This window comes from Mastigoproctus giganteus, chromosome 3, assembly GCF_048544385.1.
Source record: "Mastigoproctus giganteus isolate SK-2022 chromosome 3, ASM4854438v1, whole genome shotgun sequence".
In the NCBI taxonomy this organism is placed as follows: domain Eukaryota; kingdom Metazoa; phylum Arthropoda; class Arachnida; order Uropygi; family Thelyphonidae; genus Mastigoproctus; species Mastigoproctus giganteus.
Window position 1 is genome coordinate 245,067,193 of NC_143577.1, and position 14,545 is coordinate 245,081,737.

Here is a 14,545-nt window from a genome sequence, read left to right on the forward strand (position 1 = left end):
TTTCCCAATTTCGTGGTAATACACCCTTACAATGCTCTCCTGCAGTTGAATCATTCTTCTGTGCAATTTTAGATGACCTTATGTACCAACAATTTTCAATAGTGTTCAAATCTAGACTGTTGCCGGGCCAGTCCAACACTGTAATTCCAGCATTTCTGAGGTATGACTGCACCTTAAGGGAGAAAAAAGAGGGAAAACATTGATGTAAGTATATTTTAAGTCCTGTGAGACAAGAAGACAAACTCGTAATTAAATCTAAATAGCATAAAACTTATCAATTTTGCTGTGTGGCAAGGTAAGGACACAGACGTCCAAAATGCAGTTTTGGACGTCTGTGTGGTGATCTCTCATAATGGGTTTCAGGCACTCCTCCAAGATAGCAGTTTAGGTTTCTGCATTCACCATTCCATTAATAAACTTAATTTGCCCCACCCCTTTGACTGTTATGCATCCCCAGACCATCTGACCAGTGGGGAAATTTACAGTCAGTGTTATGCAGTCAGGATGGTATGCCTCCAATTTTTGTCTTCTGACATATCGCTTCCCATCTGAGCTATGCAGATTGAATTATTCATCAAAAAAGATGACGGTGTCCCACTGCTCTTTTATCCATAAAACATGCATTTTAGCCCAAGCAAGTTGCTTCTTCCTCATTTGTTGGGTTAACAAAGGCTTTTTCGTGGGCCGATAGGCATGCAGACCGCATTCTGAAAGCCATCTTTGGATAGTTCGTGCACTTGTTTCAACACCAGAGGCCATCTCAAAGTCCAGTTTTAGATCAGGAGTACTAGCATGGTGATTATGAAGGCAAAACTGTTTCAAATATCAATCTTGCGAAGGCATAGTCACTCTCTTACAGCCTGATCCAGGTCTTCTCTTTACACTTTAATTTCAGCACCCAGGATATTGTTGACTGGTGGCAGCCTATTTTAGCGGAGATAGCATGCACAGAAAGCCCTTCCTGGGACAGAGCAACAGCTACACTCTTTTTTCTTGGTGTCAACTGAACATATCGAGCCATGCTTACACCTCCACAAAACAGGATACTAATGAGCGTGTATACCCTTCCAATGGCGTATTTATAGAAACTGCTGATGCAATACCTTGCAATTACTGTATGATGCAATAGAAGCATTATCTGATGCAATACCTTTGCTTTGCGACAAACAAAATGACTGTAATCAAACAATATCTTATACCTTTCACTACAATCGTTACTTTTTTTAAGGTGATGCAGTTTTTTTGTCCGCCACTGTATAAGACTAAAGAAAAGAATACAGGAACACAAGAAAGATACCCAATATGACAGAATTCACAAATCTGAAACAGTTGCCCATACCCTTTCCTGCTCAGACACTTGGGACTTTACCAACAGCTTGAGGCGTTGGTCCTTGGTCATTGAGGTTGTCACAGACATTCTCTCAGATATGCCAGACAAGCTGTACTTGCTACCTGGGAGTCTAAAACACTGATGGAACTGATATTTGGGTGACACTCATGTCAAGTGGACCCAATTTTGGTGAAGTCCGGACAGTCTGTGACAGTCAAATCCTCTGCTTGCACCTTCACGATGGTGGGACTGTTAGTAATCCTGGGTATAACCTCCATGCACAAGTACATGGTGGATGACCACCCAGATGTGAACCAACGTAAGCAGGGGTCGAGGTGTGGCACCCACACCACATGGAGGAATGCCACCCCTCTATGTTACCATGTAGTACACTAGGTGGTAGATGATTCTCATCACCAGTGCAATACCACCACTTTCCTTATTGGAGGCTTGAAGCGATGGAACCCATGTTTAGTCTTTAGAGCTAAGTTCCGGTCAACCCTTCCCTATCTCTTCCATCATGCAGTATGACTGATGACTTTTGAGGTTATGATGAACCTTGTGGCGAGATCCAATATTCCTTACATTTCAAGGGTACAGCTCTAAAATGGTGTTCGCAGGCCGGCCGCTAGTTAGTACACTGGACCGAACCTATTGATAAGTCTCTCTAGGAGGCTTCCAGATCAGCTAGTGTATAATCTTGCTACCTCTACTCTGCCAGATAGTGATTGGAGGGAGTCCGAGTAGTGTGTATGCGGGGAGCATTGTCGAGGCCATGTTATGTCAAGGATCTGGGTATATTCTTACCGTGTGTACACCATATCCAAAAATTTCATTACTTCATACAGCATGTCCCACCAACCTTTTCTTACTATTGAATACACCATGAATTGTCAAACTAATAGAGCAAGCTTATCTGCAAAAAGATCTAAACCTCCCAAGCACTTCCTAATTCATTTCACAAATATACGTGGTCTCAATTCTAATCTCAACAATGTCCATTTCCACTTGCAGTCTGCCAAACCCTATGTACTTTTTCACACAGAATCTCAGTTATCGGTTGATTCAACTACTGCACATCTCAGATGTCCAAATTATTCTCTGTATGATTCCTTTCGCTTCAAAGGTGGTACTTGTGCATATGTCTGTTCTGATATTCCCTGTCAGAAACTTGGCAACTTGGAATCTCCTCTCTTTGATCTTCTCTGGCTTAAAATCTCTCTACCTCATTGTGTCAAATTCATCTATTGTCTCTACTGTTCTCCCAACTCCACTAATCACTTGGAGCTCTTTGACTTCCTCTCTTTGCAACTTTACTTTCTCCAGTCCAACTTTCCTCACAGTGAGGTAATTTTCCTAGGTGATTTTAATGTTCACAACCCAGCTGGCTTCCGTTTTCTAGTCACACCGACCCAGCTGGTCGAGATGCTGAGGCTTTTGCAATTACTAATGACCTTGCACAGATTGTTCATTTACCTACAAGAATACCGGACAATCCTAATCATACAGCCAATACGCTCGATCTTTTTCTCACAAACAACCCTTCTAAGTACACGGTCGATGTGAGAGGTCCTTTAGGCACTTCAGATCACAACTTGGTGATTGTATCTTCTCCAATGGTACCTTTATCTCATGGCTATTCCCAACCTCGTGTTGTTTGGCATTACAAGAATGCAAAATAGGATGACCTGCGAGACTTCTTTTCTTCTTTTCCTTGGTCGGATTACTGTTTCAAAACTTCTGATGTCAATGATTGCTCAGATCGTGTCAGTGAAATTATTCTTGCAGGAATGGAATCCTTTATCCCACACTCCACTTTAAAATCTCTCCTTTAAATAAACCTTGGTTTTCCAATAAATGTGCTAAGGCTGTTGAAAAGAAGAATGTTGCATATCGTAATTGGCTCTTTCCAATTCTTCAGTTTTATTTTCTGCTTGCACCAGAGCTTTACAACAATTGTAAAGCAGTTATTAATCAGTTCAAACTAGAGTTTGTACAAGCTAAGAATAGAAAACTTGCTTCTTGCCGTAATGGTAGCCGAGCATTTTTGTCTCTTGCCAAAGCTATTGGCCGCAACTTTTGCCCATCTCTGCTCCCACCTCTGTCCAAACCAGATGGTTCTGTTGTCACTTGAGCCAAGGATAAAGCTGACCTGATAGCATCCCATTTTTCTTCCAGATCATGTATTAATGATCTTGGTAAAACACCTCCTACCATTCCCAACATGCTCCATTCAATGCCTCCTGTGGTCTTCCGTCAAAAGGATATCAGAAGGATTTTGATGAATCTTGATGCTAAGAAAGCTCCAGGTCCTGATGGTATTTCTCCACTTGTTCTCAAAACCTGTGCTCCTGAACTTACTTCTGTTCTTTTCTGCCTTTTTTCACTTTCTTATTCCAAATGTGTTTTTTCTTCTGCTTGGACATTTACTCATATCCAGCCAGTTCCTAAAAAGGGTGACAAATCCCTCCCATCCAATTATCGTCCCATTGCTAGTATTTCTACTCTTTCTAAAGTAATGGAGAAATCAATTAACTGCCAACTCTTAAACTACCTAGAAACCTTCCGTCTGATCAATGATCGCCAGTATGGATTCCGTCAGTGTCGATTCACTGGTGATATTCTGGCTTATTTTACCCATTTATGGACTAATTCAATGGAAAGGTTCAGTGAAACAAGAAGTTGCTCTTGACATCTCAAAGGCTTTCGATCGTGTTTGGCATAAAATTCTTCTAAACAAGTTTCCATCTTATGGTTTTCCAACTGTTTTTTTTTTAATCGGTTATCCAGTTTTCTCTCTGATCGTTCACTGAGGGTGATGGTAGATGGCTCTCTGTCTTCTAACTTCGCCACTGATGCCGGTGTCCCCCAAGGTTCAGTTCTTTCTCCCACTCTTTTCCTCTTGTATATTAATGACCTTCTTCCATTGACTGGAAATCTTATCCATAGTTTTGCCAATGATAGCACATTGCATTCCACTTTCCATTTTGAGAAAACTTGCCCTGCTCAATCAGCTTCAACTTATCGAATATCTGCTACCAATTCCTTAAATGCCAATCTTCAGATAATTCTCCAGTGGGGCAAAGACAACTTAGTTGATTTCAACCCTTTTAAAACTCAGTCTTGTCTCATATCCCGCAAAAAGGATTCTTCTGCTCCTATGCTTATCATTAGTGACACTCAGACACTCTAGGCAAAATGATATATCTCTTTTGGGGATTACCCTGACTTCTAATTGCTCTTGGCACAAGCACATTACAAATATTGCTTCCTCTGCATCTAAAAAACTTGGTTTTCTCTTTCGCTCTCAGCATTACTTTTCTTCCAAACAGAGCTACTCACTCTGTATAAATCGCAAATCTGCCCAGCCATGGAATATTGTTCCCACATCTGGGGTGGTGCCTCCAAAACCTCTCCCAGGCTTCTTGATTCCTTTCAGAAGAGGGCAGTTAGGTTAATTAATGATTCATCTCTAATAGAGTCTCTCCACTCGCTGTCTCATAGATGTACTGTTTCTGCTGCATGCCTCATCTACAGATACGTTCATGGGCACTGTTCTTCTGAATTGGCTTCTTTAATTCCCGCTCTCTCTTTCAGAACAGTCCGAACATGTGCCGCCACCAGCCAACATCCATTTACTGTCCAACTTCAAACTCACAGAACCAACTTTTCATCTTCCTCGTTTATTCATTCAACTGCCGTTTTCTGGAACAACCTTCTTTCATATGTATTCCCTGAAAATTACAGTCTACAGAAGTTCAAGTCCAATGTGAACAAATATGTTTTCGTCTTCTCAATCTCCAACCCCAGTACGGTACTAAGTACTATAGGTTCTAGTACCTCTCGTATTTGGGGTTTACATTAAAAAAAAAAAAAAAAAAAAAAAAAACCTTAGTACTTTTGTCAAATTTATCATATTCCAGAAGAACCTTTAAGGAAGATTACTTCATAAAATGTTTCAAAAGCTCGGCAGTAAACAAGAAACAAGGAGTCATTTTCTACAGCACCTATTTATAATAGACGAGATCAAAAGAAAAATAAGATTGCAACAACCCCAAACTAAGTCCACAGATATACTCTCCTACCGTAACCTCATCACCAGTTCACCTGGTGGTAAAATTCCTCATAATACATCCTGATGCCTAAAAAGAGTCTCCTAAAAAAATTCCACTGGTTACACCAAAATCAACTCCGCCTATATATAAACCCTCTCTCGGATCTCTCCCCAGTACTTCCCAGAAAACTCCACTCCAAGATCCCATAAACAGGTAAGCTTTTACAACTTAATAGTATAGGGGAGTAACTCTAAGGATTCCAGCTAAACTGTATGAATTAATTAATTAATTAACTCACTAACTAATTAATTATTTATGATCTTTGTAAAACGTTGTAATTATTGTAAATTGAATATTGTATATTATATAATATATATTGCAAATACTGTAATTGAGACTGATAATAATGTTAAATGTTATCAAGTTACCCATAAAGAATTATTCTACAACCCAAGCTGAAACCAAGGAAATGTAATCCCATCGACATCTTTTATAAATCTAATTAATTATTTAATATAATTAGAATATTAATAGAATTTTGTAAAACCTCTTGTAAAACCAATGTTCTAACCCCAAAGGCCTGAAGGTGGGTAAACAGTGAGTTCCTCATAATACATCCTGATGTATTATGAGGAACTCAGGCGCCTCCGTAGCCAGGTGGGAAGGAGCAGCAGTGCATAGCACACGCTTCTTGATTAGACCGGGGTTCGAGCCCGTCGCCACCAAATATGAAGGATGCGGAAAGGTCAGGGAATGACCACCGCATATCCCGGAGCAATATGGCCTTAGTTGCTAATGCTCCTAAAAACCAAAAAAACAACAAACAAAACATATGAGGAACTCAATGGTACGAGGGGTACGAGGTTATCCTGTGCGGACGAAGCTCCTTGAAGCTCTTGGAACAGAGAAGTTTTTCCTGATTTATTTTCTGATTTATTAGCTTAAATTGTCATATTAACTTATTTTCTAGAGTAGCTTTATATTCCTAGTTACGATACTTAGTTTAAAGTTTAACTTAGACAGAGATTTTGTAGGTATTACTTAGTATCGGTAACGGTATCAAATCCACGTGTTACAAATTGAACGAGAAGTCTTTTTTTTAACCAAATTTAGTCGATTTATTAACCAATTGTTATATCAACAAATTATCTTCTATAAGTAGATTATAGACCTAGTGAGGATCCTTAGTTTATTCTAAATTGAGATAGCGAGATTTGGAAGCTAATCAATACTTACGAGTCCGTAGAAGTACCGTTCGAGAATTCCCGCCATTTTTACACGATAGCATAAGCTTAGTGTAGTATAGTGCCAATATAATACAATTAAATTGACAATATAATATAATATTGTCAATTAATCAGTAAATCTATTAATCTTGATAAACTTTATTGTCGATTAAATTGTATTTTTAACTCTATATATTTATAACGACTTAATCGTAACAAATAATTAATACATAACTATAGTGGTACATGTGATACGGAAGTTGTATACAGGAAACTCGTAGAAAACACTAGATACCGAAAAAAAAAAAATAAAAATAAAAAATAACATAACTGTTTTTGGATATAACTTAAGGATTTAATTTTTGTTTTGAAATTTTATTGAATTAAATCGGAATCATGACTCTGACCAGAGCAGCAAAGCAAAAGGCTCAAGCTAATGGGAGTGCTGTGGTTCAGGGGAGAACTGAGGGGGGCAGTTGCCCTCTGAATCACAGTCTTTTAAAATGCACTGTTTGCTTGATGTTTGCGGAGCAGTCGGGTACGGGACATGATGCTGCCAAGGGGGATGTCTTTGTGTGTGCCCGATGTAAGGAGTGCAAGGAAATCAGGCGACAACTCAGCGTTGTTATGGGCCTTTATGAGAGCTTGAAGGACAGGGTGGATGCCCTCGAAGGAAATAAATTGAGGGGCCCATCAAGCTCTCAGCTGCCCACATCAACGCCAGAGCTTGCACTTGGTCATCAGGCGACACAGAGGCAGCCCCCTAGGCAGAATGCGCTGGTCCCACAGGAAATAGTAGTTGTTGGTGACTCTATTGTCAGGGAAATGGGGAACATGCTTTGTAAAAAGGATAGGTGGAATAGGACCAGGGTATGTCTGCCAGGGGCAAAGGTTGATGACGTTGTAGAGCGGATATCATCTTTTAAGGGCACAAAAGGTGATATAGTTGTACACGTTGGCACTAATGACATTAAGAGTAGGAGACCGGCGGAATTACTTAGCAAGTACAGGACACTGTTGAAAAAAAGCCGTGAATTAGGGTTGAATTTGAAAGTGTCTGCAATTCTGCCCAGACACGATAGGAGGGAGTATATGATGAGAGCCTTGTCGATCAATTCGGCCCTGGAGGGATTGTGCAAGGCTGAAGGGGTAGAATTTTTTTCAGCCTGGACTGTACTTGTTAACAGGACAGATTGCTTCTACAGGGATGGGATACACTTAAATAGAAAGGGTGCAAGAATTTTTGCTGATGCTGTCGAGGCAGTGTTAGGTGGGTCGGAAAACTGCTAGTTGGGGGGGATACAAGGACTAATAGATTAACAGTAGCCACTGGCAGAGGTGGAAGTGATTCTTGCACTGCTTCTATTGAAATGAGCAGAAGCCTGAAAAACAAGATTCAGGATATTTCAGAGACTGCTGGGAGTCATTGCGGTACAAGTAAACACATGGGTTGTGTTAGGGTAGCTAAGAATAGAAACAGGTGCATGTATACCTGCGTGTACACCAATGCTAGGAGTTTGGTAAATAAATTTGATGAATTTGAGGTATTGCTCAAAACATCAAAGGCAGATATTGTTGTGATATCAGAGACGTGGTGTCACACAGATATAAGTAATGCGGAACTGGAATTTGGGGAATACAATGTGTATAGAAAGGATAGACAGGACAGGAGGGGAGGAGGGGTTATGCTATTAGTTAAGAAACACATAAAGTCCAAGGAAGTGAAGCCAGTCGACATCGATGGACAGGGCAGTGTCGAGTCAGTTTGGTGTGACATAAGCATAGGGGAATCAAAATTGTGAGTAGGAGTGTGCTATAGGCCTAATGACTCTGATGAGTATAATAAGATATTGTACAGGGAAATAGAGTGGGCCAGTAAATCAGAGAGTCTTATAATGGGGGATTTTAATTTCCCAGATATTGACTGGAATTTGTGGGTTGGTCACTCGCACACTAGCAAGGCTTTTGTGGATTTATTGGATGATTGTTTTCTACATCAGCATGTTCGTGAGGCAACAAGAGGGAGCAATACTCTTGATCTGATTATCAGTAGTGATTCTTCATGCATTAAGAATCTGCAGATAAATGAACCACTAGGTGGCAGTGATCACAGTGTGTTGAAGTGGGATTTACTCAAGGAGGTAACTACCATCAGAGGTAAAGGGAAGGGTTTTTGTTTTCGTAAAGGCGACTATGATGGTCTGAGACAGTATTTAAATTCTATACAGTGGGAACAACTGATGATGTTACCAACAGCAAACTCAAAATGGGAAGCATTCAAGGAACTAATCTTGGAGGCTACCAGGCTTTACATACCAACTAAGAAATATTGTTCAAGGTTTAGGCCTAAATGGTTGTCAGATGAACTAATGAGACAGGTGGCAGAGAAGAAAAATGCATGGGATACATACAAATTAATGGGTGACATGGAAGCCTATGATAGATATAAGTTGGTCTGTAACCAAGTCACAAAGGAGATTAGGCAGGCAAAGGCAGACTACGAAAAATCCTTGGCAAAGGATGCAAAGAAAAACAGAAAAGAGTTCTTTACATATTTAAACTCAAGAAGGAAAGGGATGAATCAGATTGGTCCACTGGATATTGATGGTTCAACAGTTGAGGATCCTGCTCAGGTGGCTAACAATCTAAATGAGTATTTTGCATCTACAGTCATGCATGAGGAGTTATTCAGGAAGGAGAATGATGTAGGTAAAGTAAACATTGGCAGTGAGCTGGATGATTTTGTAATAACTGAGAAGAAAGTGGAGGAGAGATTGTTGAGGATAAATATAAAAAAGGCACCTGGGGTGGATGGGATCTATCCAGTTATATTAAAGGAGGCAGCAAAGGAAGTAAGCAAACCCCTAGCCATAATTATGAGAGCTTCTTTGGACTCAGGGGAGGTACCCATAGACTGGAGATGTGCAAATGTAACCCCAATTCACAAAGGAGGATCAAAGGCTGACACAAGTAATTATAGACCTGTTAGTTTAACTTCTGTTCCAGGTAAATTAATGGAGGCACTGGTTAAAGAAGCACTGCAGGATCATCTAGACAAGAATTCAGTTATAGCTCAGACGCAGCATGGTTTTGTTAAGGGGAAGTCTTGCCTGACCAATTTGATTGGATACTATGATGCAGTCACAAAAGAACTGGATGCAGGGAATAACTTTGATATTATATATTTGGATCTTAGAAAGGCTTTTGATACTGTTGCACATGGAAGACTGCTGCACAAATTGGAGCAGTGTGGCATTGGAGGCAAATTGCTGCTATGGATAAGGGGATGGTTGAGTGGCAGAAGACAGAGAGTGGTAATCAATGGACACTGCTCAACGTGGACTAATGTTATTAGTGGAGTTCCTCAGGGTTCAGTGTTGGGTCCGTTGTTGTTTTCGGTGTTTATGAATGATATTGATGATGGGATATCAAGTTTAATGTCCAAGTTTGCAGATGATACAAAGGTTGGCAGGGTTGTTAAGGACACTACTGACGCTATGCTGCTGCAACAGGATCTGGAAAGGTTGAACAGATGGGCTGAGAGGTGGCAAATGAAGTTTAACATTGACAAATGTAAAGTACTACATATGGGAAACAGTAACCCCAGAGCAACGTATCAACTCTGCGGTACTACACTGACAGTGGTGGAGAATGAAAAGGACCTGGGGGTAATTGTGCAGGCAGATATGAAGTTCTCTGAGCAGTGCAGACGAGCTGCAAGAGTAGCTCATGGTGTCTTGTCAATGATATACAGGAATTTTTCTAGCAGGGATAAGGAGGTGATTATTCCCTTGTATAAGGCAATGGTTAGGCCACATCTTGAGTACTGTATACAGGTCTGGAGGCCTCATTTCAAGAAGGATGTAGAGCTGCTGGAACGGGTACAGAGAAGGGCAACAAGATTAGTGAATGGAACAAAGGGTTGCTCTTACGAAGAAAGGCTTAAGTTTTGCAAATTACAGAGTCTGGAGACTAGGCACCGGCGAGGTGATCTGATAGAGGTGTATAAGGGTTTGAATGGTTTGAGCATGCTCAATGCCAATGGGATTCTTCATCTTGCTCAGAATAATCACCTCAGAGGGCATAAATTCAAATTGAGGAAGGACGGATGTCGGATAGATGTGCGGAAATTTGCCTTTGGCCAGCGGGTGGTTGGTTGGTGGAACCGACTTCCATCACTTGTTGTTGAAGTTGATAGCCTAAACAAATTTAAAGCTCAACTGGACAGGTATTTCGAACGAACGGAGGGGTGAAATGGGAGTGGTGTGTTTTTTTTTTTTTTTTTTGGCTGATGCTGAATAAGCTTGCTTTCTTGCATCATATGCCTCTACTAATGCTAATGCTAATGCTAATGTTCCCAAAATGTAGCCAGAACAGTTTAAGTCTTTGCCATTGAGGTGTTTCAATCATTCAAATTGTAGCATTTCAATAATAAATTACTTAAATCTACCACGTGATATAATATTATGTTAATAGCGTAGTCGCAATTAATTATTTATCTCACAAAAAATCATTTTTATAGTACAACCTTTAATTAGTACAAACTGTCTCTCAACCATGGAAAAACTGAAGATAGCTATTTTAAACAATTATACAGAACATGCCAACATGCATCTTAAGCTTAGCAGAATTAAACCCAAGGTGTCAGAGTAGGGTTGGCAGTGAGAGTGCTAAACTTTTAAAACAATGGCTATAAATTATGAAAATAGTCCTTTTCAATGCCAGAAGAAAGTAAAGTTAACAAAGAAAATGAGTAGTGAATGTTCAAAGAAAGTCCCGAAAAATTTTCTTTCAAAACTATGCAAAGGATGGTTCAGCAGAAATATTTTTTCTCAATTGCAGAATAAGTTATTAGATCATCTTCAATTAAATAAGAAAGTTCAGAAAATTTCAGAATTATTGAAATTAAAATAAATTCAAAGAAATTAAAATTTGTACTCACAGGGTTTGTTAGCACCACTTTAGCATCTCGCTCCCTCTCTCCTTTCATCTTTAGTACGATACACTGTTCCCCTTTCACTTGTACATAATCAGAGCATACATCTTCAATCTGGTCCATAAAAATAAGCTACACATACCAAAATTAATAATACAGTAAAGTCACTATATCAAAAAAGTGGCTCAGTACAATAAAAATTAGAGTACAAAGTGCCAAATCTGAAAACGTTGACAGTGATTCTAGCCTTTTTTTATAATACTTATATATATATATATATATATAAAAATACTGTTTTATTGGGAGTGGGGAGATGTTTATAGGGCTTAAAGGTTTAAAAATAAAATATATATAAATATATTACACATTAGAAATAGTCCTTTTTACTGAAGCCCAGTACAGTAGATTATATTAAAAGGCCAAATAACAATATCTAATTAAAGTTCATTATACAACTTAACTGCTGTATGAATAATAAAAGAAAGGATAAAATTTTTTTCAATCTGAATAACTGATAGTATAAACTTAGATGGCTCCTTAATAATTCTGATAGCATCCTCTAAGAATATACAAATTCCCAGATAAGGGCACTGTATCTAGGAACAAAATTTTTTTAAAATCTTTTGGAAGTCCACAAGAGTTATAATAATGGACATAGGATTCCCAACCTATCAGTTGTTATTTGCCAGTTATCTAAGACCATTTGTTAGCATAATAATTCACAGGAAATATGACTTTATATGAGAAGACTAACAACAAATAACTTGCACTTATGAGTTATACATTCAAATAGCCAAACACATTTAATCTTTAAAACTTTTGCATCCCTTACTCCCAACAGCAAAGTTTCAAGTGCATAATATAGCTGTTTAGGCATAAACTATTCATTTTCAACTGATAACAAAATCATCAACATATTTTTCTGCTCACTGATGATCAGCAGAAGCCTTTTATAAATCTTGAATTCCATATTGTATCTTCAACTTTTTCAGCCAGCCAGTGGAATACTCATATTGCATTGTCATCAGATCAAGAAAAATTTTTGCTTAAGCCTACAAAGCACAGGTCTTGACACAGCAGCAGCAGCACATTCTCACCTTTATGTTACTAAACCCATTCAATCATAACCTTATTCAAATCATTCTATTTTGGTTTGTGTAATGTTTTTCCTCTTCTCCATACACAATAATGAATCAGAAAAAAATTACAAGATTTCTGTTTTTAAGGTACTTGAAGTACTTTGTTTGTTTGTTTGTTTGTTATTTGGTTTTTAGGAGGATTAGCAACTAAGGCCATATTGCTCCGGGATATGCAGTGGTCATTCCCTGACCTTTCCGCATCCTCCATATTTGGTGGTGATGGGCTCGAACCCAGGTCTAATCAAGAAGCGTGTGCTATGCACTGCTGCTCCTGCCCACCTGGCTATGAAGGCGCCACTTTTTAAGGTACATAAACTTGAAGTACTGCCATCTCTATACATAACTTTAATAATGAAATTCCAACTTTTGTAAAAATTCGACTTACTTTGTAATAGACAGGAAATTAGGCTTTCTGTTTCACTGTTAAGCATGGTGCTACCTACTTACCTCTTTTCAATATTTTTTAAATCCGATTAAAAAAAAAAAAAAAAAAAGGCCGTGTGTATCCTATACGCACAAAAGATATTTTACGTGAAAGCATCTTTGACTAAAATGTGTAAAGGAAATGATGTTATTTGTTTTTTTTAGGAGCATTAGCAACTAAGGCCATATTGCTCCAGGGATATGCGGTGGTCATTCCCTGACCTTTCCGCATCCTCCGTATTTGGTGGTCACGGGCTTGAACCCCGGTCTAATCAAGAAGCGTGTGCTACACACTGCTGCTCCTGCCCACCTGGCTATGGAGGCACCTAGGAAATGATGTAAATTACGCCACTTCCTAAATGATGTCAATGCTGTCACTAACATTGATTTGGTAAAAAACCTTGAGAAGCAAATTTTATTAAACTCCGGATTTTTTTTTTTTTTTTCATTCTCTATGTTTTTGAACTCATTCTTTTGTTGGCATGGGAAGCTTCTTCGGTGGCTTTGAAGCTTTTATTCTTGCATACTTCTCTTGATTTCGCTCAGCTGGAGTTTTAGCCATCTTTGAAATACTCTTATAGGTTGTTAACTGACTTTAGATTTGGTATTTTTACAATTCAATTGTTAGCAAAATCCATTTGTAGTATGACATCATAACCGAAAACTATTGCAAGAAGTGACTGTTGTTTGTTCAAGTAATTATTGTTCCTTTAAACGGTATTAGGAAGCCATTTAGGAAGTGACGTCATTTGTGTCATTTTCATAAGAAACTTTCGTTACCAACAAATTGAGTCATTTTCATAAGAAAATTTCATTACCAATGAATTGTGTCATTTTTGTAAGAAAACTCTGTTATCAATCGGTTTTACTCCAGTGCTGCCATAGATGTTTTCACATCAAAAAGTATTAAGCTAAGACAAAAAAAAAAAACTTCTTTTCCAAAATTCACTTCTTTATTTTAGCATAGGCTTCAAGATATTTTTTAAAGAAATATTTTTTAAAATTGTCAGTTGGGAGGACCATAATAATGTTGAATGACCTGCCCCCTCCCAAAATTTCTCACTTCCCTCCCTCTCTCTTTCCTTCCCTGCCTTCCTCCCTATTGTTTTTAAAACTGATGGTTGGAAAATTCCAGTTTTGGTCTTCTGGATTTAGGACTTTGTACTATGTATTATCATTTTTTGAGCTATTTTTAATATAATATTAAACATTATTATTTATCTTTACATATTGTTTAAAATAATGTTAGCAAAATATAAATCAACAGAATACTTATAATCATGAATAAATAATATCAAAAAATCAAACAGCCAACATTTCAAAGCCAATGACATATCTTCAATGGAACAAACATTATGTGATACGGTATGTTATGTGACAAAAGTGTTCACCATTTTTGATTTTCATGCAGATATTACAATAAATCAATATGTAGG

At 38.4% G+C, this 14,545-nt stretch overlaps 1 protein-coding gene across 2 annotated transcripts in view; it reads right to left on the minus strand.

Moving 5' to 3' along the window:
* Window positions 1-14,545, minus strand: part of Gprk1 (G protein-coupled receptor kinase 1) — a 485,675-nt gene that overhangs the window by 25,975 nt on the left and 445,155 nt on the right. For both annotated transcript variants that reach the window (XM_090370993.1, XM_090370992.1), the window contains exon 19: window positions 11,554-11,679. In XM_090370993.1, coding sequence (XP_090227119.1) covers window positions 11,554-11,679 — 126 coding nt within the window. The remainder of the gene's footprint in view (window positions 1-11,553; window positions 11,680-14,545) is intronic.